Below are 24531 nucleotides of genomic sequence, written 5' to 3' on the forward strand. Positions count from 1 at the left end.
CACTCCTCTCTGTTACTTTATGAGTTCTTTCCTCCTCCCTTTGTTGCAACTAAGACCCACTCCTCTCACTCCTCTTTGTTATTCTCTCTCACTACAAATCAGCCTTTGCCACTCTTGTTTTCCATCCCTCCGTCGTAACCCATCTAGATGATAATTCCTAATCCGCAATTTTTTTTAACAAATCCAGATGGACCAGACTGCAAACAGTAATTGCGTTTGTTAATGAATTTAGTCACCCAAAAAACATATTTCTTCACTCCTAATAAAGACCATAAGATGAAGAAGAGGTAGAAAATCTGCAATTTTTATTTTTCTCTCCCCACACATTCAGACAAAGATAAAAATTGAGAAAATGATACGGAGGTTTCGCTCGATTCGGTCAAAGTTTACTCTGTCGATGTGATGGGTGCATGGAGGCAAGACGTGAACAACCTGGTCGGTCTTGTGCGGGAAGAAGAGGTTCAGTCCGTATTGGGTGAGATTTGCAAAACAAGAGTAAGATTGGTGACCTAACCTTGGATTTGCCACCTCCTCAATGGCAGTGGAGAGAGAGAGGAGAGTGAAACGGCAAAATGGGTCTGTAGTGATTCAGTGAAACAATGGTAATCGAAGAGTCAAGAAGATCTTGAGGGTATAGTAGTCAACCAACATAAATTGTCGTGGCTGTATAAAATATAGTCGTGGCATTATCAGGACCCATAGTTTTAATTAGTTTGTATCTATATATGTCACTCGTACTACGAAGTCATTTTTATGGCTTGTTTTTACAGGAAATTCCTAGCGTGTCCCATTTTTTTACTTGAACTTCCATGCAAATCCTTTTTTTAGAGCTATTCCATCAAGCCTCTTTTTAAAGATGTTTTTATTATTTTGTCATTTTGCAGAATTTTTATTTTGCTCTTTTGCAAAAATTTTGGGGGTGTGAATTCTTAAAGGTTGGGGTGTGAATTCTTTGGAGATGTGAATTTACACCCCTTTGTACGCAGAGTTCACTCCCATAGAATTCACACCATGCCTATAGTCTGCACTATTCACATCTGTTTACAGAATTCACACCACAACTACATTATTCACACTCAAAGAATTCACGCTTATTTGCAAAATTCTCACTTATTTTTTAGCAGAATTCACACCACTTAATTCATACACCTCAGAATTCTTGGTGTGAATTCATACAGCCGACCAGTGTTTCTTTCCACCTGTGTACTTCTTTCCTAATTTCATGGTAAAAATTGAATGCAAAGACCTCAGGAGTCCAATTAAACACCCAAAAACTTCAAATCCACATCAATTTTCAACTAAACACCCGACCTTCAAATCCATATCAATTTTTGATAGGCGCGTAAATGTTCACATTAGCGCCTCCTAATTTATCTTTGTTACGTCTCATTTATGTTATTAATTAGAGTTTAATGCTTAATTTGTGTATTTTCAGTATTTGGAGGATTTAGTGCAAGAAGTGCGAAATTAAAATATTATATGGTGATTGAAGGTGGTCCGTTTGAAGGTCAATACAGAGTCAAGAATTTTGCTATGAACTTAAGTAGTCCACGGGCATGACTACATAGGATAATAATGGCTTTTGGATCAATTGGGAATTAGGTCGGTCAGTGAAGTGTGGCCCCGACTTGGAATTAGAATTAAAAAAGGAGAGAAGGGTTGTTGGCTTAATATATATATATACACACACATGCCCACATATGAAAGGAGAAGATTTGGGGGCTGCCGAAATCAAAGAACAAGGCGGCGGAAAAGAATGAAGAAAGGGACTGCCGAGTGCCATTTTCTTTGGTTAGGATTTTATTTCGGCAGCAGCTTTAGCTTTTGGAAAAAATCGGCAGCAGCAGCTTTTGAAAAAAAAGGGCGGCTGTCAGCGGAAAAAAATATAAAAGGGAGGACAGAGAGCTGCGAGAAGAAAAGAACGGAGGGTTGTCAGAGAAAAACACAAGCAGCGATCGAGGGTTAAAGAAAGAACAGGGCTGCAATTTCTCCCACTGTATTTTCAGTACACACTCCAACCTTTATTTTACAGTATTGATTTCTTCGAAGCTTTGTTTTTCTCTTTTAAGTTTTGTTCAGATCTCCGCACACCGGTAACTCGTATTGATTTCTGTTCTTTATTAAAGTTATTCATTGGTATTTAATTAGTTGTTATTTTTTTTGTTTATTTTTCATCTTGCGTAATAGAATCATGTTTCAATTTAGGGTTTCTTTTGTTTATCACATAATGATTAGTGAGTAGTGATATAGGTAGGGTCGCGGGGTGATTAGCACGCCGTGATCAGTTCGGGTACTGCTCTTTTTATCAAACAATGTAAAAATGATTTAAGATTGGAAAAATACTTCCCGCGGACGAATCTGGGCATTGTCGGAGCCCTTGTGAACGGGGGAATGGGGGTCCAAAACCCATTCTCCGCTGCGCATGGGTATACGGCGACCCTAAGGTTTCGCATCTTGCGGGGTATCTTTTCAATCCAAAATTGAACATTTTTAAGAATACCAAATTGAGCAGGTTGATCTGGACTGGTTACGAGTGCTATGAACCCTACGACTGTACCTCTTTTTAATTATTTGAAAAGAAAAGTTATTTTTCTTAAGTTTTAGTTAATCTCAAACAAAACAACAAGGGGTAGCTACCTAAGAGCTAATTTTAATTCTACAACTCGAATTTTTAGTCAGCACACATCACCGTCTCTGTGGATTCGACTCCGGACTTACCGGATATTATGCTGCGTCGATCTCCGCCCTACGCTTGGGGCAACCCATTAATTTAGGACTAGGAAATCGATCAAGCAGTTTTGGCGCCGTTGCCGGGGACGGTAACGTGTGTTAAAGAATTCGGGTAGTTAGTTTTATTTTTTATTTTTATTTTTTCTTTTTAATTTTGTTTGAGCCATCATAGGTAGAGGTGCGCAATCCTCCATTGTAGGAAAGCAATCACCACTAAAGCCTAAGTACTACCGAGACAATACCAGGCGTCTCGTAGCCATTGAGAGAGAGCCGAAAGTAATCGTGGAGGGAGAGTCTTTTAGTGGTGATTCTTTTGATATCGGTGCTCTTTTTGTTGATTTAATAATTGAGCCACCAATAGCAGAGCCACCGATGTCGATGCGTGCACACATGCATCCTGAGAGGACCACTCCTCTCAGTCCAATAGTTTTACCAACCGAGACGGTGGAAGCACGTAATGCTTTCACCATTAAACCTGGTACGCATAATGCCCTTCCCTTGTTTCATGGGAAGGAGAATGAGGATCCGTATGAGCACGTCCGTCATTTCGAGGGCTTGGTGCGCACCCTGGCCACCACTACTCAATGGGAGAATGCTTGCCTTAAGCTTTTCCCAGCCTCGCTCAGGGACAATGCAGATAAGTGGTTGCGGATGCAGAAGCCACAATCTCTCACGACGTGGGCTGCTGTCCGAGATTTATTCTACAAGAAATATTTCTCGGAAAGTAAATCGAAGTACCTGACTCGCCAAGTCCAATCGTATAAGCAGAAAGAGGGCGAGTCGTTTTTAAGGTGCTGGGAGCGGTTCAAGGACTTGTTGTTGTCCTTACCACATCATGGTTTCATGAAACACCAGTTGGTGTCATTTTTCTATTTGGGCTTGAATGTTGCTACGGTCCAACAAATGGAGTACCTCTGTAAAGAGGAGGATTTTTTAGATAAGTCCCCGGACGATGCGTGGGATTTTCTCGAAGAGTTGGCCGAGAAGCACCGAAGTTGGGAACCTTCCGACCTCGGTGATAGGGCCATGGCTGCACAGGGACCCAGTGGGTCTGGCATTTTTCCTTCTAGTGTGCGAGAGCACAATGTCCAGTCTCAGCTGGACAAGATGGCTAAACAATTAGAGGACTTGAAGCTTAAGCAAGTCCATCAGGCGAATGAGGTGAGAGTCGAAGAAGTGTGTGCGTTATGTGAGTGTCCGGGGCATCTTGTCACTGCTTGCCCCGCATTTCCCATTGTCAAAGATGCATACCATAGTAATCAGGCTGAGGTGAACGTGCTTAACCAGCGTTGGGATCCTTATTCAAATACCTACAATCCAGGGTGGGCCCAAAACCCACTTTTGAGTTGGAGGGATCAAAAAACCCCGGTGCAACCCCAAGCACCACCTCAGCCACAAGTTCAGCAATTCCGGCCTCCTCAAGGCCAAATGACCCAATTTCGTTACCCACCTCAGCAGCAGCAGGGGTTCGGCCCTTCATCTTTTGGACCACCCCCTGGCATAAACCATCCCCCGCGGGATAAGCAGACTGATGAGATGATGAAGGCTCTCATGCAGTCTCAGTTAAGCTTCACTGAACAAACCAAACAGGCAATTGGTGACATTAGGACCCAATTGACCCAGTTGACGGCGGCAGTTGGACAAGTCCAACAGGAGAAGGGAAAGTTTCCTTCTCAACCTTTAGTCAATGTCGCTGGTACCCATTATGTGGGCGATTCTTCTGGCCCAAGTAATCCTAATCTCAGTCTGGAAGATGCTAAGGCGATCACCACTCTCAGAAGTGGGAAGGTGATTGACAAAGATTTGCCCCTAAACCAGAAATCGGTGCCACCTCCGGTGCCGGTAGCTATTCCAGCAATCATTCCAGATTTGGGAAGTGTTCCTGAGGTAGAAAAAGAGGCGGAGTCTCCTAAAGTGGTGGTGCCTGCTCATGCAGCCCCCACGACTCCAATGCCACCCGTTGCTCCATATCCAAATCGCTTGGTGGCGAAACCTAAGGTCAATGTGAACTTTCAAATGCTTGAATTATTCAAGAAAGTTCAGTTTCCAATCTCTTTGATGGAAGCCATTGACGCAATTCCTCAGTTTGCTAAGGTTTTGAAGGATCTATGCACGTCAAAGCGGAGAACTAAGGGTCAGGACAAAGTGCTTCTGACGGAGCAAGTGAGCTCCATTCTCCAAACTGAGATCCCCACCAAGTGTAAAGACCCTGGTTGTCCCACCATCCCTATAGCGATCGTAGGCCAAAAGTTTGATAAGGCTTTGCTGGATTTAGGAGCGAGTGTCAACCTGCTCCCCTATTCAGTATACTTGAAACTTGGTTTAAGCGATTTGAAAGCCACACCGGTCACGCTGCAGTTGGCTGACCGGAGTGTGAGAATTCCAAAGGGGGTGGTGGAGGATGTTCTAATTCAAGTGGGCGAGTTTCTTTTTCCAGTCGACTTCATTGTCCTGGATACATGCCCAATACCAGAGGTCTTTGAAAAGACTCCTATCATCCTAGGCCGTCCATTTTTAGCCACCTCCAGTGCTGTCATGAATTGCAAAACTGGACAAGTCCAATTGTCGTTTGGGGACTTGAAAATGGAGGTAAATGTTTTCAACGTGGATAGCCGGGTTGAGGATGATGAGGAGATATATGAGGTGAGTTTGATCGACACGCTGGTACAAGAGCATGTCGATAGTGTGTTATACAAGGATCCTCTGGAGATAACCTTAACCGCCGAGGAGGCGTCATTTTTAGATTCTCCAGAGGTAGGAAGTTTAATGGAGATGCTTGCAGTGGAGGATGTGTGTGGCGCCGCTTGGAACCCAGTTCTTGAGCCACTGGGCGCCCCACTTCCTACAGCTTTCCCATCGTCTGTCCAGCCACCTAAACCAGAGCTAAAGCCTCTGCCGGACACACTTAAGTATGCCTTCCTTAAAGGCGATGATACTTTTCCGGTTGTGATCTCTTCATCCCTTGAGGTAGATCAAGAGGCTAAGTTGCTTACCATGTTGAGAAAGCACGTGGGTGCGATAGGCTGGACAATAGCAGATTTGCAGGGTATTAGTCCAACGGTGTGTACACACCGCATTTTTCTAGATGAGGATGTGAAGCCTACTAGACAACCTCAGCGTCGTCTGAACCCCAATATGAAGGAGGTGGTTCGGGCTGAGGTGCTGAAGCTTTTAGATGCGGGTATTATTTACCCGATAGCCCATAGTGAGTGGGTGAGCCCAGTGCAGGTGGTGCCTAAGAAAGCAGGAGTGACCGTCGTGAGAAACGGCGAGGGCGAACTAGTGCCGACCCGTGTTCAAACCGGGTGGCGAGTTTGTATCGATTACCGGAAGCTCAATGCGAGCACCCGGAAAGACCATTTCCCTCTCCCATTCATTGATCAAATTTTGGAAAGGGTGGCTGGCCGGGCATTCTATTGCTTCCTGGATGGGTACTCTGGCTACAATCAAATTGAGGTAGCCATGGAGGATCAGGAGAAGACCACTTTCACGTGTCCTTATGGCACGTTTGCCTACCGTCGCATGCCCTTTGGCTTGTGCAATGCTCCCGGAACCTTTTCAAGGTGCATGATGGGAATTTTTAGCGACATGGTAGAGAAGATCGTGGAGGTGTTTATGGATGACTTTTCAGTTTTCGGGGATTCGTTTGACGAATGCCTCGAGAACTTAGGAAAGGTCTTGCAACGGTGCGAGGAAAAGCAACTTGTGCTTAATTGGGAGAAGTGCCACTTCATGGTGACCCAAGGGATTGTGTTGGGACACATTGTTTCATCCAAGGGTATTGAGGTGGATAAGGCGAAGATTGATTTGATTGCAAATCTTCCCACTCCAAAGTCTGTAAAAGACATTCGGTCTTTCCTCGGTCACGCCGGTTTCTATAGGCGTTTCATTAAGGGATTCAGTGCTATCTCCTGGCCGTTGTGCCATTTACTGTCAAAAGACACGCCCTTTGTATGGTCCGAGGCGTGTAAGGAGGCTTTTCAGACATTGAAGCGGAGTCTCACTACTCCGCCGATTGTTCAGCCTCCAGATTGGAGTTTGCCATTTGAGTTGATGTGTGACGCCTCCGACTATGCAGTCGGAGCGGTTTTAGGGCAGAGGCGAGGGAAAGATCCCTGCGTCGTTTATTATGCAAGCAAGACGTTGAATGAGGCACAGATGAACTACACCACTACCGAGAAGGAATTGCTCGCGGTGGTGTTTGCCTTAGACAAGTTTCGGTCCTACTTGGTGGGTTCGCAAATTGTGGTGTATACCGATCATGCGGCCTTGAAGTATCTGATGACCAAGCAGGATGCGAAGGCTCGCCTTATCCGGTGGATTCTTTTGCTGCAAGAATTTCACCTTGTGATTAAGGATAAGAAAGGGGTTGAGAATGTAGTAGCCGACCACCTGTCTCGTCTGGAGTTTGAGGACCCCACCTCTCATCTCCCCATTGTGGATTCTTTCCCTGACGAGCAGTTGTTCGCTGCTAATGTGTGCCCATGGTTTGCAGATATCGCCAATTATTTGGTGACTGGGCAAATTCCACCCCATTGGTCCACAGCTGAGAAGCAGCGATTTTTGAGAGAGGTCCGACAATATATTTATGATGATCCATATGTGTTCAAGTATTGCGCGGACCAGATAGTGCGCCGGTGTGTCCCCGAAACTGATCAAAGGGGAATTTTAGAGTTTTGTCACATCGAGGCGTGCGGAGGTCATTTCTCCGCAAAGAAGACCGCCGCCAAGGTCAGTGAGTGTGGTTTCTTTTGGCCAAGTCTTTTTAAGGATGCGTACGTCTTTTGTAAGTCGTGTGACCGGTGTCAGAAATTAGGCAAGGTTGGCCCGCGGAATATGATGCCCCTACAAAACATTTTTGTGATAGAGGTCTTCGATTGTTGGGGTATTGATTTCATGGGCCCATTTCCGGTGTCATACGGTTATGAGTACATCCTCTTGGCGGTGGATTATGTTTCCAAGTGGGTTGAGGCAATTCCCACTAAGACCAGCGATTCTAAGGTCGTGCTAGAGTTCTTGCGAACTAACATTTTGTCAAGGTTTGGCATGCCACGTGCCATTATCTCTGATCAGGGTACGCACTTTTGCAATAGGTCTTTTGAGGCGTTAATGAACAAGTATGGCATCTCTCACAAGGTGTCTACTGCCTATCACCCTCAAACCAACGGTCAGGCTGAGCTAGCAAATCGCGAGATTAAGGGGATTCTAGAGAAGACCGTGAACCCGAATAGGAAGGATTGGTCACTTCGGTTGACTGATGCCTTGTGGGCCTACCGCACTGCTTACAAGACCGTGTTAGGTGCTTCACCCTACCGGCTTGTTTATAGTAAGGCCTGCCACTTGCCCGTTGAGATGGAGCATAAGGCCTATTGGGCCATTAAGACGCTAAACGCGCGTTTACCTGAGGCGGGTGCCCATAGGAAGCTCCAGTTGTGTGAGCTTGAGGAAATTAGGAATGATGCGTATGAGAGTGCGAGTATTTATAAGGCTAAGGTTAAGGCGTATCATGATAGAAATATTCAGCGCAAAACCTTTAGTGTTGGTCAGAAAGTGTTACTGTATAACTCTCGCCTTCATTTATTTCCTGGTAAGTTGAGGTCCCGGTGGGACGGTCCCTACGTTGTGCATAAGGTTTATCCGAATGGGTCGGTAGATGTTTGTGACCCTAAGAATGATAATATTTCCAAGGTTAACGGGCAACGTCTAAAATCATTTTTGGAATATGTGGAAATATGTGAACCTGATGAGGTTTTGGTCGATCCTGTTTATTCGGATGACCCTGTTGTGTAGCCGTTGGGCTACGTTCCGACGGGTAGCTTTCGCGTACCACTGTCTTCACTAAGAAGTGGACCCGGCCCCTAGCAATAGTGGTACCCATCATTGACTTGGGTTTTGGGAATAAGCTTTGTACACTCGTTCTTTTATTTCTTGTTAAAAAAAAAAAAAAAGTAGAAATTGGAAAAGGGGAAAAAATTAGAATAATGGTCTGGTATAGCCACCTGGTCGAAGCTATGTATGTAGTACTTAGGAGGTTGGGTCTGACGGCAGACGCGTAGTTAGCAGCGAGAATTCTGTCCAAACCATCTGACTTTAATGTCCAAACTCTGTGGAGATTGCTTCACCAACGGAGTGGTGGGTAAGGAATGTGGCAGCCCCAGATGCCACATGGTTTAATTTTTTTTGTCTTTCATTTTATTTCTTGCCTTGTTTATTTCTTTTAGTTATTTTTCTTGCTGTTTTGGAGGCTAACTTTTTGCAGGTTGTTCGATCCAAGTTGGGGGGTCTCCCTTTCTCTATAATTTTCTCTGCTTAGCCTCTCCTTTTCGAGGTGATATCTCTCCTCTCTTTTACGTTTCTGTCCTATCGTTATTTTTCATACCTTCAATGCGGACATTGAATAGTTCAGGTTGGGGGGAGGAATCATTTTGTTCTTTATTTTGTAAAAAAAAAAAAAAAAAAAAAAAATTTTGTTGGATCCTGTTTGCTTGAATCTTGGAGATTGCGATATCTACTTGTTGGTTGCTAGTGTTGAGAATTGTTGGGCAGTACTTGAATATGAAATTGCATGGTAGTTTTTTTTGCTAACTTGGCGATAGAAATTTATTCTGGCATACATTCTTAGCATCTTTACACTGCACATTTCTTGGACCTTGATTGTTTGTGAGTTGTGACTTGAGTGCTTTCAATGGCTAGATTAGTGGAGACTTATGCCCATGTGAGCTTTAGTGCCTTTTTTTTTTTTTGGAGCGATGTCACATAAACTCTTCGTTTGTCATAAAAAATAAAGAAAGAGAAAGAAGCTTAATCGTTGTCGATCTCATTATCTTTGTCGTCAAGTATTGGGACTTAATGCATGCCTATTATGTCTTCTTTTGGGAATGGACAGTTATATGGTTGTATTGCCCCTAGGAGATGATAGTAGGCCATTTTTGTGCTTTGAGCCGGTTCGTTTCTTTTCTTAAACACTTTATCCATTGCAAGCCACATTGTGCCTTTTGCATGAGCCTTTTTCTTGTTAACCTTCACCAACCAAATTGTGTCTTGAGAATGGCAAGCTAATCATGTGAAAGTTAATTTTTGAAGAGAATATGATAAGTGTTTCAAAAATGTTGTACTCGAGTTGCGATATTCTTCCCCATGCAAAAAAAAAAGAAAAAAAGAAAAAAAAGATAAGGGAAGACACCAATATACTTGTTGCAAGGAAGATACAAGTTGTTTCATTGGGGAATTGTGTGAATGGTAAAAAATTTGAGAGATATGGTGGAGTTGAAAGAATGATAAGAGGGTGCATATTGGTACACTTGCCCTATGTTATTTTAACCTATTCTCGGACACTTGCTTATGATTTATCCTAACCTTTGAAGCACTTGTCCTTACCCAACGATATAACCGAAAAAGTCCTATTTGATCTTAGGGGTAATGTGTTGTGGATCGATGGATAGATAGTCTTTAATGCTTGACATTCCTTTCATGAGATCATGTGTCTACCTTAAAAAGCTTTCTTTTCGTGTCTAAGTGTGCGGGGTATTTTGGTTTCATATTGCATAACTTCTGCCCGCACACATTGAAAGTTTCATTAAATGCACCATGTTTCGAGCGTTTTCTTTTGTTGAGTGCATAACACGGTGAGAATTGAAGTCGAGACTCGGTCCGGAGAGAGTACTTAGTTGTGATTCACTTGTGGTTAAGGTCCTTACTCACACACGCTAAGTTTGGATGCCATGATTTATTTCTATGTTTTGATAGCCTTCAGAACTAGTTTTGCATGTGCTATATTCTTGGCATTGGCATATCAATGAGTCGCATTGCAGGTTTTTGAGTTACAAGTAAAGGGATCCGCGGTGTTTTGTGGATGATCACTGCTGAAAATCCTCACGAGACTTCACTCGTCCTACCGGGGCCACCCGGGGGTTTAAAAGATCTATCTCTTAATCAGTTGTTTTATAAATTTTTTTTATTATTTTCTTTGCTCGAGGCTAGCAAAGTGTAAGTTGGGGGGTGTGATAGGCGCGTAAATGTTCACATTAGCGCCTCCTAATTTATCTTTGTTACGTCTCATTTATGTTATTAATTAGAGTTTAATGCTTAATTTGTGTATTTTCAGTATTTGGAGGATTTAGTGCAAGAAGTGCGAAATTAAAATATTATATGGTGATTGAAGGTGGTCCGTTTGAAGGTCAATACAGAGTCAAGAATTTTGCTATGAACTTAAGTAGTCCACGGGCATGACTACATAGGATAATAATGGCTTTTGGATCAATTGGGAATTAGGTCGGTCAGTGAAGTGTGGCCCCGACTTGGAATTAGAATTAAAAAAGGAGAGAAGGGTTGTTGGCTTAATATATATATATATACACACATGCCCACATATGAAAGGAGAAGATTTGGGGGCTGCCGAAATCAAAGAACAAGGCGGCGGAAAAGAATGAAGAAAGGGACTGCCGAGTGCCATTTTCTTTGGTTAGGATTTTATTTCGGCAGCAGCTTTAGCTTTTGGAAAAAATCGGCAGCAGCAGCTTTTGAAAAAAAAGGGCGGCTGTCAGCGGAAAAAAATATAAAAGGGAGGACAGAGAGCTGCGAGAAGAAAAGAACGGAGGGTTGTCAGAGAAAAACACAAGCAGCGATCGAGGGTTAAAGAAAGAACAGGGCTGCAATTTCTCCCACTGTATTTTCAGTACACACTCCAACCTTTATTTTACAGTATTGATTTCTTCGAAGCTTTGTTTTTCTCTTTTAAGTTTTGTTCAGATCTCCGCACACCGGTAACTCGTATTGATTTCTGTTCTTTATTAAAGTTATTCATTGGTATTTAATTAGTTGTTATTTTTTTTGTTTATTTTTCATCTTGCGTAATAGAATCATGTTTCAATTTAGGGTTTCTTTTGTTTATCACATAATGATTAGTGAGTAGTGATATAGGTAGGGTCGCGGGGTGATTAGCACGCCGTGATCAGTTCGGGTACTGCTCTTTTTATCAAACAATGTAAAAATGATTTAAGATTGGAAAAATACTTCCCGCGGACGAATCTGGGCATTGTCGGAGCCCTTGTGAACGGGGGAATGGGGGTCCAAAACCCATTCTCCGCTGCGCATGGGTATACGGCGACCCTAAGGTTTCGCATCTTGCGGGGTATCTTTTCAATCCAAAATTGAACATTTTTAAGAATACCAAATTGAGCAGGTTGATCTGGACTGGTTACGAGTGCTATGAACCCTACGACTGTACCTCTTTTTAATTATTTGAAAAGAAAAGTTATTTTTCTTAAGTTTTAGTTAATCTCAAACAAAACAACAAGGGGTAGCTACCTAAGAGCTAATTTTAATTCTACAACTCGAATTTTTAGTCAGCACACATCACCGTCTCTGTGGATTCGACTCCGGACTTACCGGATATTATGCTGCGTCGATCTCCGCCCTACGCTTGGGGCAACCCATTAATTTAGGACTAGGAAATCGATCAAGCAATTTTCACATATAAACACAACTCAAAAGTTAATTCATAATTCTCTTAAAAACATAAAGACAAAAATTAAACCAATACACTGTTCTAACTCTTTCCTACATCATCACCAGATTCACCACTCTTTCACTCGACCTTGACATGAAACACGTCATACCTCTCCTCTTCACCTTCCGTGGCACAAACTTTAGCACCTCGGAGCCGGAGGCGCTGGAATATCCAAATCTAAAATCGAACTTGAAAACCCTACCTCGCAGAAAGAGGCTTACGAGGCGGCAGTCTCTAAGCAGCAGAGGTTCCGCTGACGCAGAAGGCGGCGGCAAATTCTATTTCTACGACGGCGGTGGTTCGTTCGGCTGGGGCAGTGGGGCCAGAGGCGGGCAGTTGATGAGCCCACAATAGTGTAAATAATCGGGCTTATCTCACTCATTTTTGCCACACTCGCGCGCATAACTCTATGTTTTTTAATGATATTGCGCGAAAGGTGCATTCTTGGTGTTTTCAGGTTTTCTTCGCTAATAAGGCAGATTTTACACCATGAGCTTACTCCATTGCTGATCAGGGATCTGAGGGGTCCAAATGGAGCAATGACTGAATCAGGGGAAGTTTTGTCGAAGCCTCGGAGGGTTTGAATTGGTCCAGAATGAAGTTGCTGTGAGAGGCTGCCAACCTAGCAGACCTACCGGTAGGAGATCAGTGCCTACCAGTACAAACCCATTCCTATTGGTAGAGAATTTTGCCTACCGGTTCAATTGCTGTCCAGAAAGTTCACAAGCCTGCATCGATCAAAACCTACCGGTAGGGGATCAATTCCTACCAATAGGATCCCAATTTCTGGCAACTCTCTTTTGGCAACAAAGACGTTCTACCGGTAGGGGATCAATTCCTATCGGTAGAAGTTTCCCAGTTTTTGCAGATTTTATTTTCTTTTTCCTTTTTCTTTTGTAGCTAAAAAGGGGTAGTATAAATATCCCCCTTCACGTTTTTTAGGGTTATGTTGTATCATTTTGACCCAGCTCTTTCTCTTTCTACCTCCCTCTCCTCTCCAACTCTCATTCTCTCATTAATGGAGCATTGATTGGTGGAGTTGGGGTGTTTTGGTCTTCATTAATGTTGTAAGTACCTTTGAGATCTTTATTAATCTAGCAGTCATTTCTATTTTCAGTATGATATCGTATCTCACCTCTCCTACCCTAGCTTATTTCGTATATCCTTTCATTATGGGTGAGTAGTGTAGTAAGGTTAGGTTATGGGATGAATAGCATCCGTAACCAAGGGTATTTCTTGTTCTTCTCCTATTAATCTTCATTTTCTAAGGGTAAACATGTGGTTAGGGTAATTTTATGTACCAAAGCTTGGAAGTGTTAGCCTCTTTCATCATATGTAGGTAACGGTTTTGATTCTTTGCCACATATAATGCTTAGAGCTATGTCCTTCTAAGTGTTTGTCAAAATGTCTTTAAGCCTTAACCATGTTTATCATTCTAGTCAAAAGAGAGGAACAAGTCTATCTTTGAGTTATGGGTGTTACTTATTCCTAAACCTAATCTTTAGTTTAATCTCCAATTAAAAAGCCGTAGTTAGGTTAAGTAGCCAGTTAACCAAATCATCCAGTTGGCCATCTCAATGCCAAAGTTGGTTGGCAGTCCTAACGCCAAAACCTCTACACAAGCTAATCTCTGAACTAAGTTATGGATACGCTCCCTGTGGATTCGACCCCGGACTTCTGGGCATTATGCTTTCAACCGACCTAACCTTACGCTTGGGGTATTCTTATTATAACGTACATTATGGTCGCAAGCAGCAGTGAAATTTAGAAGATCAGAATATGTAGATCGACGCCTCGACGGAGCGGAGGATGAGACACGACGGAGTGGAGGAGACGATGTGGTGGAGGTGGGGCTGCGGGGGTGATCGAAGGTGGAGGTGGGGTTGTGAGAAGAAAAGATGAGATGCAGCATGCTTTTTTTTTCTTTTTCTTTTTTGATGAGCGGTGTTTGTTGTAGTAAACTGAACCATTTCAGTCTAAAGAGACTCTAAACTCTATATATGAGGGTATTTTTGGTAGTTTACTTAAAACGAGACTTATGCGGAATGGGCTTGACGCGCGATGGACTTGGACGGGTAGGATGTGACAAAATAGGACCGGCCAGTAAGAACCTCTTGTTTTTTATTATTCCAATTATTTGACATTGAACTTAGCTTATCCGTGCCTGTTTTTTATCAAAACGCATCCGTGCAGTCGACGACATTATTAGTTTTAAAGAAATATTGAACGCTGAGAAGATTGTGTATGCTAACTAACCAGGTCAATTGGACATTAACATCTCTACGGTCGAGACACGTTTGTCTCTTGAAAAAATTAATTTCGATTGGGAAACTATAGTTGTCCTATCGATTTTATTCGTTCTACATCTAATAGTCAACACGGCAAATGTCGAGTCTGATTATCACGTTGATCTAGAGATGATCCCCCACCTGGACTACACGGTGAAATTAGAGATAACCAAAGCAAGGAAAATTATTGGGCGCCGCGTGTAATGCGAAATCCACGATTAAGTTCCACATGATTTTGTGATTCTGAACAAGTTCAGACATCGTGTGACGATACCGTAAGGACACTAAATAATTGCACGTTGGTCCCACAAAAATAATTCCAGTTGGGCTGATTTTCTTATTTGGGCACTATAGGCCTTTCAGGTTGTTTGAGCCTTATATTGTAGGGAAAATGACGGCCAATGACGCGTTTTAATAATTAATATCCGCTAAGGACATTTTCAGTATTAACAAATATTCTTAGCATGTCCTTGGCAGGTATTAATTATCAAAACACGTCATTGGCTGTCATTTTCCCTATATTGTATCAATCTGGGCATTGTGAGGCCCATAGGGTGTTTATGGGCTTTGCCCTTAAGTGTTTGGACTTTTGCCCATTTTCCAACCTTTGGTTTGATCCCCTCCCATTTCCCCCACTTGGCCACTTGATGTGCCCTTATCAAGTTTCCTTATAAAACCAAAAGGCAATGGCTGGTTATTCCGCAGTGTGGTAGCAAAACTTCATAAATTAATTTCAATCAACGAGTTATAGTCTCAAATGGCGAAAATGGGTATTGTCAGTATTATGATTAGAGCAATGGGAGGAAGATCTACTATCTTCACGTGTAATAATTAACAAAGAGGAGAGGGAGGAAGTAATCAATCTAGACTGTTTGCAAAGATGGTTCTCTGAGGTTAAGCCCTGGAAAGGTCAGGCTGCATGTATTGAAAGATTCGTATGGCTGTGTTGTTATAGTGTACCACTAAATGGTCGGAGCAATAGTTCATTTAAAGCAATCAGAGAATTGTGGGGCACTTTTATTTCCACGGATGAACCTACTCTAAGACTCACTTCGTTTGCGGAAGCCAAAATCAATACAATAAATTTTGTGTTTGGAGACGAATTAAATCGTCACAAAATGCACTTTTTTTGTCGCCAAAAGTTTAGAGACGAAATTTTTTTTGTCACCTATAGGTTGTCTCAGAAAGTCACCTGGTGACGAAAATTATGTTTTGTCACCTATAGTAATTTTTGGCGACGAGACAGATCAACGTGATGGGGATGAACGCAAAATACACGGTAAAATTAGGGGAAAAAATAAAGCAAGGAAAAATTGTTGGGTGCTTAAGGGCACTGCCATTCCAATTCTCTCACAACACCACATTATGCGAGATTAACAACTAAGTATATGAGTTTCATATTATTGTCATAGTGTGATTACGAAGAGGTTTAGGCATTATGGGACGATGTTTCAGGAGAATTGATAAATTGAAAAAGTTCCGGCATCATGTGACGATGTCCCGGGAGAATTGAATAATTACATTCGTGCGGAAAATTGTGTCCTTTGGAACATAAATCTAGGGAAGTGCTACAATACACATCCCTTATTTGGGTGTGTATCATATGCACCCTCATTAAAATACACCAAAATGTTATGAATCCCAAAATATTACGAATCTATTGTTAAAAAGTTACGAATCATATTGTCGAAAAGTTACGAATTTTTAGTATAAAAGTTACGATACGAAATAAAATGTTATGAATGACCGGTCCTACAAGTAATTTTTTATGAGGTGGCACAATATGAACCACACAATAGGTGCATATGGTACACACCTTGAAGGGGTGTGTATTGAAGACTTTCCCTAAATTTCTATGGGACAAAATGTCATTTTTTAGACTAAAAAATTAAAATTTTATTGACGAAAATGCATTAATTTTAAGTTCTCATTTTGTGGACTTGAGAATTTTTTTGAGATGGAACTCATGGAAGTAGTATCAGCTTTCAGTTTCCCAGAAATCCCTAGTACATTTTTAAGGCTTATTTTCATCACTAATAAGAAAAATATTGGTGAGTCCGCTTAAAATTTGTCGAGGTGTTCATTTGAAGACATTAGGTATTAGTTAAGGTCCGTGTAAGCTGACAAAATACTGAATTATTTAAAATCTTCATTTCATTTTCATGAATTGGGCCTTTTCCGGAAAGTTAGTGCCGAGTCTTATTTTCGTCCTCTAAGTATCAATTGCAACTCTTTTAAATTTGGTTTTCGTACCAAGTTGGTTCAATTGATAACGTCTGTTAGCCAAACTGGACGGAAAAAATCAAATTGATGGCAAACGTCATTAATTGGACCAACTTGGTACGAACTACAACGTCCAAACTAACATCAATCTGACTTTTTTCGTCCAGCTTGGCTGACAAAAGTTATCAATTGGACCAATTTCGTACAAATATCAAACTTGAAGGTTAAAATAGTTGCAATTAATACTTGGAGGATAAAAACGAGACTCAGGTGAAACTATGAGAAATATTTATATAAATTTCCCCCCCAAAAAAAAATGGATGGAATATCCATTGCGGCATATCCGTTGTGAGGTTAACCTTTTAGCACGAAGAAAAAGATTATCCATCATCCAATTATTTGAGGCAGGGTACGTAAAAGGTTATGGTTGGTGTCTCCATTTAACCAGCTTTTCCGCTAATGTTTTCCGTCAGTTATTTATGGGGAGGATCCCGTCCAATCTTTTGAGACCAGTTTGGTCCAGTTTTTACATTTGAACCGCTCAAAAGTTTTTTGGATAGCCAGATTTGTTTGGTTACATTTTTATTACAAATATTCAAAACACTCCTGGACAAATTTGAGCCGTCAAAAAGTGACTTTTGGACTGCTCGGATAAAAAAACTGGACCAAACTGGACAGAACCAGTCATTGAAACTAGATAGGATCCGACCCCGTTATTTATTGGGTGTACTTCTGTCCAATCTTTTTCAAAAACAAATCAAACTGATGTTCTACACAAAGGAGATGCTAGGGGCACATTAATTTGTCACACCACAACCACACCCCTCTCACATACATGTGGATCCTTAACATTTATTGTAAAATTCTCACACATGCATATAAGAGAAGTATAGTTGAGGTATGACACATTGATGTGTCCTTAATATTTCTCCATTACGTTAAATCCGTGATTGCATGTGTAGTTGTGGGGGCCGCGGCAGCATCACATGACAATATAAATATATACCAAGACCAACCAATAAATTTCGCGGTAAGTAAAAAGTACTCCTACTAGCTAGTTGAATTGGCAATGACAAACCAACGCGGCTAAGAAAGCATATATATGCGTAAAATACAGCAAATTACAAGCAATACATCTCTCCAACCTTTTTTTTTTTTTTTTTGGTAATCGAGGAACAACCTTGTAGATGAGCTATTATTGGACCCGACTGCTAGGCCTGTCAATGGACCGGATCCGATCCGAAAAATCTGATCCGGATCCGATAACGTCGATCCGATAATCCGAATCCGGTAATTCAATACGGATCCGGATCGGATCGGATTAAATCCGTTATCAATCCGAATCCGAACTTTATTTTTTAAATTTTTTAAAAAAAATAGTAAATTTTTTTTAAAAAATAGTAATTTTTTTTTTTGAAAAAAAAAATGTTTTCAGAAGTTGTATTTTATTTTTAATTTAATTTTTTAAATTTTTTTCGGAAAATATTTTTTTTGAAAAAAAAATTGTATTTTTTTGAAAAATATATTTTTTTTTTTTTTGCTAAAATTTTTGAAGTAAAAAAAGTTTCCGAATCGGATTCGGATTTTCGGATCGAATCCGGATTTTTCGGATTCGGATCTTGATTACCACTATCGGATTTTAGTCTTATCGGATCCGGATCGGATTGGGTCTTATCGGATTCGGATCCGGATCCGGATCCGATAGATCCGGCCCATTGACAGGCCTACCGACTACGCAATTCAAACCTCAGGGGAAACTAGCACAGCAACCCACCGCCATGACCTCCCCACTTAAATCATGGTTTGTTTCCAGGAGGAATCGACATCTCTCCAACTTGACTCCTAGAAACAAGCATTGTGTGGGTTTCGCCACAAAATCCAAATCTTTAAATTAAATCATTATTATTACCAATGCTAATCCGCCTGTTTTTGGATTTCTCTACATCACCGCAGATGGAACGAAAATCTTAGAACGCCCGCCCGCCATGTAAGATCCATAACATTGTATGATTGTTATACGGTAAGTAGAACCCCCACATGACATATTATTCCAAGACCATCGAATAAATTTGGCTCTTCTATAACCCAGTCTTATGCGGTAAGTAAAAAGCACTACCTAGTTGAATTGGCAATGCATACATGGCAACCAAACGCGGCTAAGAAAGCATTCTTAAAAGACGTCTCTCCAACTTGAATCTCTGTCTAAAACAAGCATTATATGGGTTTCGCCACAAAATCCAAATCTTCAAATTAGTCTTATTATCTGCCTGGTTTTGGGGGAGTCCAATCTTCACTATCCCGAAAATCTCTGTGCTAAGGGTTTTTCAGTCATTGGATTGTGTGAGTGGTTTTTTTTTATGTTTCAAATCTTACTTCCGAAAAATCCATCGACACAGAGGTACGGGCACAGTTCAATATACTTAGTAAGTAATCAGACAAAGAGAGAAACTTATTCCCTGAGGTTCCATGAGCAGGTTGTTCACTAAGCAACGCAATCACATCCGTCTATTCACGCAATCAATGGTTGAGATTCAATTTTAATTTTAACTGGTCATAATTAGTAATTTTTACCGGTCACAATTGATTTTCGATCTAGACCGTCCAAAGACACTTTAGACCCGCGCGATTGGGTTCCATAACGCTTTTTTTACGGAAAGCTCTATAAAGAAGTTTTTGTGTTAGACAAAGAGATGTATAGTTGTCTAGATCCGACCGATGTTATTTTTTTGTACATCTATCATACGGAGTAATAGTCAACTCGGCAAACCCTGCTAGAGAATGAGTCAGATCAACGTGATGGGGATGTACCCCATCTTGGTGAAATTAGGGAAAAAAAATTAATAATAATAATAAAAGAAAAATAATTCAACATATTATGTCATCTTAGTGAATAAGTATATGAGTTTCATATCATTATCAGTGTGTGAATGCAAAGAAGTTCAGGCATAACTTCATGTGTCCCAAGAGAAATGAATGATTACATTCGTGCGGAGAAGTCCTTTTAGAACTTAAATCTATGGTATAAAAGTCATTTTTTAGACTAAAAATATCAACTTTCTTCAATTGGAGAAAAAATTGGAAAAATAAAGAAAATACTTATTCAACCAAAATACTAAGTATTAGTCGAAAAAAATTAATGTTGGCTCCAGAAATTTTAATTTTGGTGTTCAAAAATTACCTTAACTGTACTAGATCTATTAACCAGTAATTCATACACAAATTTTTATGTATTAGTGTGCATAGTCCAATCAAAAGATATAAAAAAATACATATGATTTTAACATTGTTTTTTACGAATTTTATATTTTGAGCTAAGCAAGATTAAAATTCACAATTATTCTTTTAGGGGAAATTGTGACGAAAAGGTTGGTATGGATCTTTTTGGACAAATAGAGTTCATTGTCATTAAGAGATAAGTCAGAGCACGATACAGATAATACTATATCATTTTTTATCTCAAAATTAAAAAAACACACTATATATACAAAGTGTGGGATATATTGGACACTAAAGGCGGGCACACGATTGAGATGCGTGTGTATGTCGAATTTTGGCAAAATTTGTCCAATCCCACTTATTATTTGTTTGATCAAATTTTGTTAAAACGTACGTGTACCCAGGCTCTAGTCAGATAAGTTTTTTTTTTTTTGGTAAACAAGTTAGAGAAGTTAAGCATTAACGTACATCTCTGCGGTTGAAACACAATTATCCGAAACAAAAGTACTACATATATACACAACACCAAGCACAATCTATCACATATATGTGGAGTCCACACATACTAGTGTGTGTGGGCCCCACATTTATGTCAGAATATTGTGGTTGATATTGTGTTCGGATAGTTGTGTTCCTAACACCAATCAAGTACTTGGGATTAACGCTGGGAGCAAATCCGAAGAGAGTCAAAACATGGGATCCAGTGATTGAAAGGATGGAGAAAAGGCTTAGTGTATGGCGTAGGAGATTCAACACTACGGGGGTAGACTTACCCTAATGAACTCTTCTCTTACTAGTTTGCCTATTTACTTCTTGACTTTATTTAAAATGCCGGTGTCAGTTGCAAAAAAGATAGCCAAGATTCAGAGACAATTTTTCTGGGGTGACTCGGTGGACAAGAAAAGGCTTCGCTTGGTTAAATGGGAAGTAATCACAAAAAAGAAGGAATATGAAGGGCTAGGGGTTAAAAACTTGGCGATCCAAAACCTTGCTCTTTTGGCAAAATGGTGGTGAAGATTCTATAAAGACCGTGACTCTTTATGGGTTAAGGTAATCAAAAACAAGTACAGTTTGGAACAAGGTTCGTGGGTACCTTGCATGCCATCTTCTGGTAAGGTTTCTGCTCTGCGGAGAGATATCTGCTCGATCGGAGATACATCCTCTACTATTGGATCCATTATCCAGGAGGGTTTTAGGCTTGCGGTTCAATCGGGTCGGGAGATTTCCTTTTGGAATCAGGTTTGGCTAGGGGACACAACTCTTAAACAGGAGTTTCCTCGCCTCTACCTAATATCTACTCAAAAAGAAATGGTGATTAGTGACGTTAAAGGTGCAAATGGGGAAGGTAGATGGAACATACTTTTTCGGAGAAGGCTTTTGGTGTGGGAAGAACAACAATATGAAGAATTGCTTCAGAGATTACAGTCAGTAGTGTTAGACCAATCCAAACGGGATGAGTTAAGGTGGAGATGGGCTTCAGACAATTGTTTTTCTGTTAAATCAGTCTATAACAAATGGGAGCAATCGGGATTCCCAAACAATTGGGCGCTGGGATCGATTTGGAAGAACATTAGCCCCCGAAGGTGGAAATCTTTTTGTGGCTGGCTCTTCAAGAGAGAATAGCATCGAGAACGGTACTTTCCCATAGACTATTGCTTCCCGAAGGCCAGTCGGAGTTGTGCTCTCGTTGCTCACTACACCTTGAATCACCTGAGCACCTATTCCTACTGTGCCATTTTTCGTGGGAAGTTTGGTCTTTGATGTTGGACTGGTGGCACGTCTATTGGGTATGTCCTGCCTCCCTTTTAGATTTGTTTTATTGGTGGCTAGGTATGGGATTCCAAAATCTGGAGAAATATCTATGAGAAACAACTTTCCATGCCACAACTTGGTCTCTATGGTTGGCAAGGAACGATCTAGTGTTTAACAATATTTCATGGAGTGTGAAGGATCTTGGAGAGCTAATTAAAACCAAGGTAGCAATGTGGGTTAAAGTGAAGTTCGATATAAAGGTGTACTCGGTGGAAGACTTTAAGGGATATTTTGATGGCGTGAGGAAGGTCAAAGTATAATGATTGTGTCTGAGGATTGGTGCAGTCCAACTTTCTGTTGGACGATCATCAGCTCTCGTATCATGCTTTGGGTTCTTTACTCTCTTCCGCTCATAAGCGTTTGTGCTTAGCGAGTTTTCCTCTCAATGTACCCCTTTCGAGTTAATAAAATCTTCGTTTGCCGAGAAAAAAAAAACATTTTTTTTTATCCGAAAAGTGAAAACCATAAGATAAGATGTGTGCAACTGTACTTGTCCGATGGCCACCGATTTCATCGTCCGTTCATACTCCATATTAAAACTCGGCGTAATGATGTAAGGGATGAAGAACCCATTTTGATTTGAATACACGGTTTGGAGTTAAACTTAATCCATACGAAAAGGGCATTTTCGAGAACCAAAATATCAATTACCTTCTTCAACTGAAAACTATTGTGTAATCTCTCTCAAATAAATTAAGAAATAACTTCTAGATCAAACTGAAATATCCATATGGCAATACATCCTATTTGACATATCAACACGGATCCGCGTAACCACTTTAGTATTATAAATAGCAACACATATAATTAGTTTTGTCTCTCCATATCATCATCAATCAAAAATACTTCCATCTACATCCATCGTTGTTTAGATCCTTTGTTGTGATTGTAGAGTTCTTTCTTTGTAAGCACCAGTGTACCACAATGACCGGAGGGAAGCACCACCACCACGGCCACGTTCAGGAAGAGAACAAGCCAATTGATTATGCGCGAGAGTTTAAACACCACAAGCATAACGAGCACCTCGCCGAGCTCGGTGCCGTTGCTGCTGGCGCTTTTGCCAAGGTATGCGTGTCTCTCTGACACTAACGCTTACTTATCGGATTACTTGTCGATCGCATACTGGTTATTATACAAAAGTTACTTTGTGGGCAAATATATACTTGTCTAAACTTTTGCCACCATTTTTGTGCATCATATATATAGAGAAAAAATTACAAATATTGCAGAGCCCCACATTTTGCTAAACAACGATTTTCTTGTGCGTTCATGTTTCCAATTTTATTCCCAAGTCGTATCTCTTAAATCATGAGTGCAGATTCACATTCCTAATGAAATTATTCTCTAGAACACAAAATCGTAATTCTTCTCCCCTCAACTTTGTACTTTCTTTCACTTAATGATCATCAGTTTTGTTCAACTGTACAAAAAGTGCTCACTTTTTATAGCCATGTCTCATATTCGAGATTTTTCTTCTAATGTAAATTGCAGCATGAAAAGCATATGATAAAAAAAGACCCAGCACATGCTCACATGCATAAGATAGAGCAGAAAATCGCAACTACAGTTGCAGTTGCAGCCGGTGGGTACGCATTGCATGAGCACCATGAGAAGAAAGAAGCAAAGAAACAAATGAAGCATCACCACGGCCACCACTTCTTTTAATACTTAATTACTTTTTTTGAAAGGATATTATGTATTATCTACGTAAAATTGGGTAGCAGTGATTAGCAACTGCTCTAAATAAATAAACGTCTGCGTTGTTTATGCTCGATTACTAGGTCTCTAGGTTTTAGTGACATTGATCTAGTAACAGTGATGTTAATCTAGTTCTTGTTTTCATGTAAGAGTATATTATTGGTTCTTTTGCAATATTTCTCTGTTACCAGCATTTTTCAGAACTTAGACTTCAACTAATTTTGGACTGCCTCGTTGAAATACTTTCTCGTTAAAGATAATTATACAAATATCAAGCAACTCCGCACTTTATGAAATGTATTATGGGAAGCTACTTATTGCTTCTGGAGCACAGCTTCTCAGCTACACATTCGTGCGATCAGATTTTCTCGCCAAGTGCATATACAACTCCCACAATGATGAAAAAGAGCTGTGGATCGCCAGGTGATGATGCTCCAAGAGCACTAGATAATCACCCATGTATTAGACATAGAACAAGCTTCTATTATGGGGACCAAGCATTCCTTGCCCACTGATGATGATAAAAGGAACAAGATGAACACCTTTCGTACTTATAAGAAAAGGTAACGAATAAGACTATCTTGTTCATTTTTTTACAGAGATTAAAAAAAAAAAAAAAAAGACTATCTTTTTTGAAAATAAAAGAAAATTAAACACAAAGGTTTTGGTCTAGTGATTAAATCTTGGAGTTTTTAAATATTCATCCTCAGACTTTATCCCATGTAAGTATTCATCTTCGTCATTTTGAACAGTTATGTTTTCATATATATATATATATATATAGCATTGATTTTTGGGATGAAATTTTAAGACTTCAAATCCCACCGTTTAATTAGGCATTCGGTCCCTGTAGATTTCGCCGCACAATCCCGCAAATGTTGCTCTGTTCCCCTCAAATGAAACCCCCCCATTTGAATTTTAACCCCCTCCCCGTTTGGATAAAATCCTAAATGGATAAACAAACACTAGTTTTTCCATTGTTGCATGAAGAAAATTGGCGCCCTCTTCCTCGACAATACAAATGGGGTTTCTCCGCCCATCCCGAAATCGCCTTCC

At 40.6% G+C, this 24531-nt stretch overlaps 2 protein-coding genes across 3 annotated transcripts in view; both read left to right on the plus strand.

Moving 5' to 3' along the window:
- LOC131306492 (abscisic stress-ripening protein 2-like) overlaps window positions 1–23670 on the plus strand; it is a 36927-nt gene extending 13257 nt beyond the window's left edge. Inside the window, exons 2-3 of one of the 2 annotated variants that reach the window (XM_058332762.1) lie at window positions 22696–22842; window positions 23269–23670. In XM_058332762.1, the coding sequence (XP_058188745.1) occupies window positions 22702–22842; window positions 23269–23442 (315 nt within the window). In that variant the 5' untranslated portion in view covers window positions 22696–22701 and the 3' untranslated portion in view covers window positions 23443–23670. Of the gene's footprint in view, window positions 1–22557; window positions 22843–23268 lie in introns of those variants that run through there. The other variant, XM_058332761.1, reaches the window with a different exon arrangement.
- On the plus strand, window positions 403–14730 carry LOC131307046 (uncharacterized). Its single transcript, XM_058333464.1, has 12 exons — window positions 403–475; window positions 1436–1507; window positions 5006–6944; window positions 7824–7866; window positions 8323–8478; window positions 9229–9298; window positions 10835–10898; window positions 12304–12573; window positions 12696–12816; window positions 12921–12988; window positions 13356–13414; window positions 14498–14730. Exons 1-12 carry the CDS (start codon window positions 403–405, stop codon window positions 14728–14730), a joined length of 3168 nt encoding a protein of 1055 aa, XP_058189447.1.
- Window positions 23671–24531: the final 861 nt, after the last annotated feature.

Source organism: Rhododendron vialii, chromosome 11a (genome assembly GCF_030253575.1).
Source record: "Rhododendron vialii isolate Sample 1 chromosome 11a, ASM3025357v1".
In the NCBI taxonomy this organism is placed as follows: Eukaryota; Viridiplantae; Streptophyta; class Magnoliopsida; order Ericales; family Ericaceae; genus Rhododendron; species Rhododendron vialii.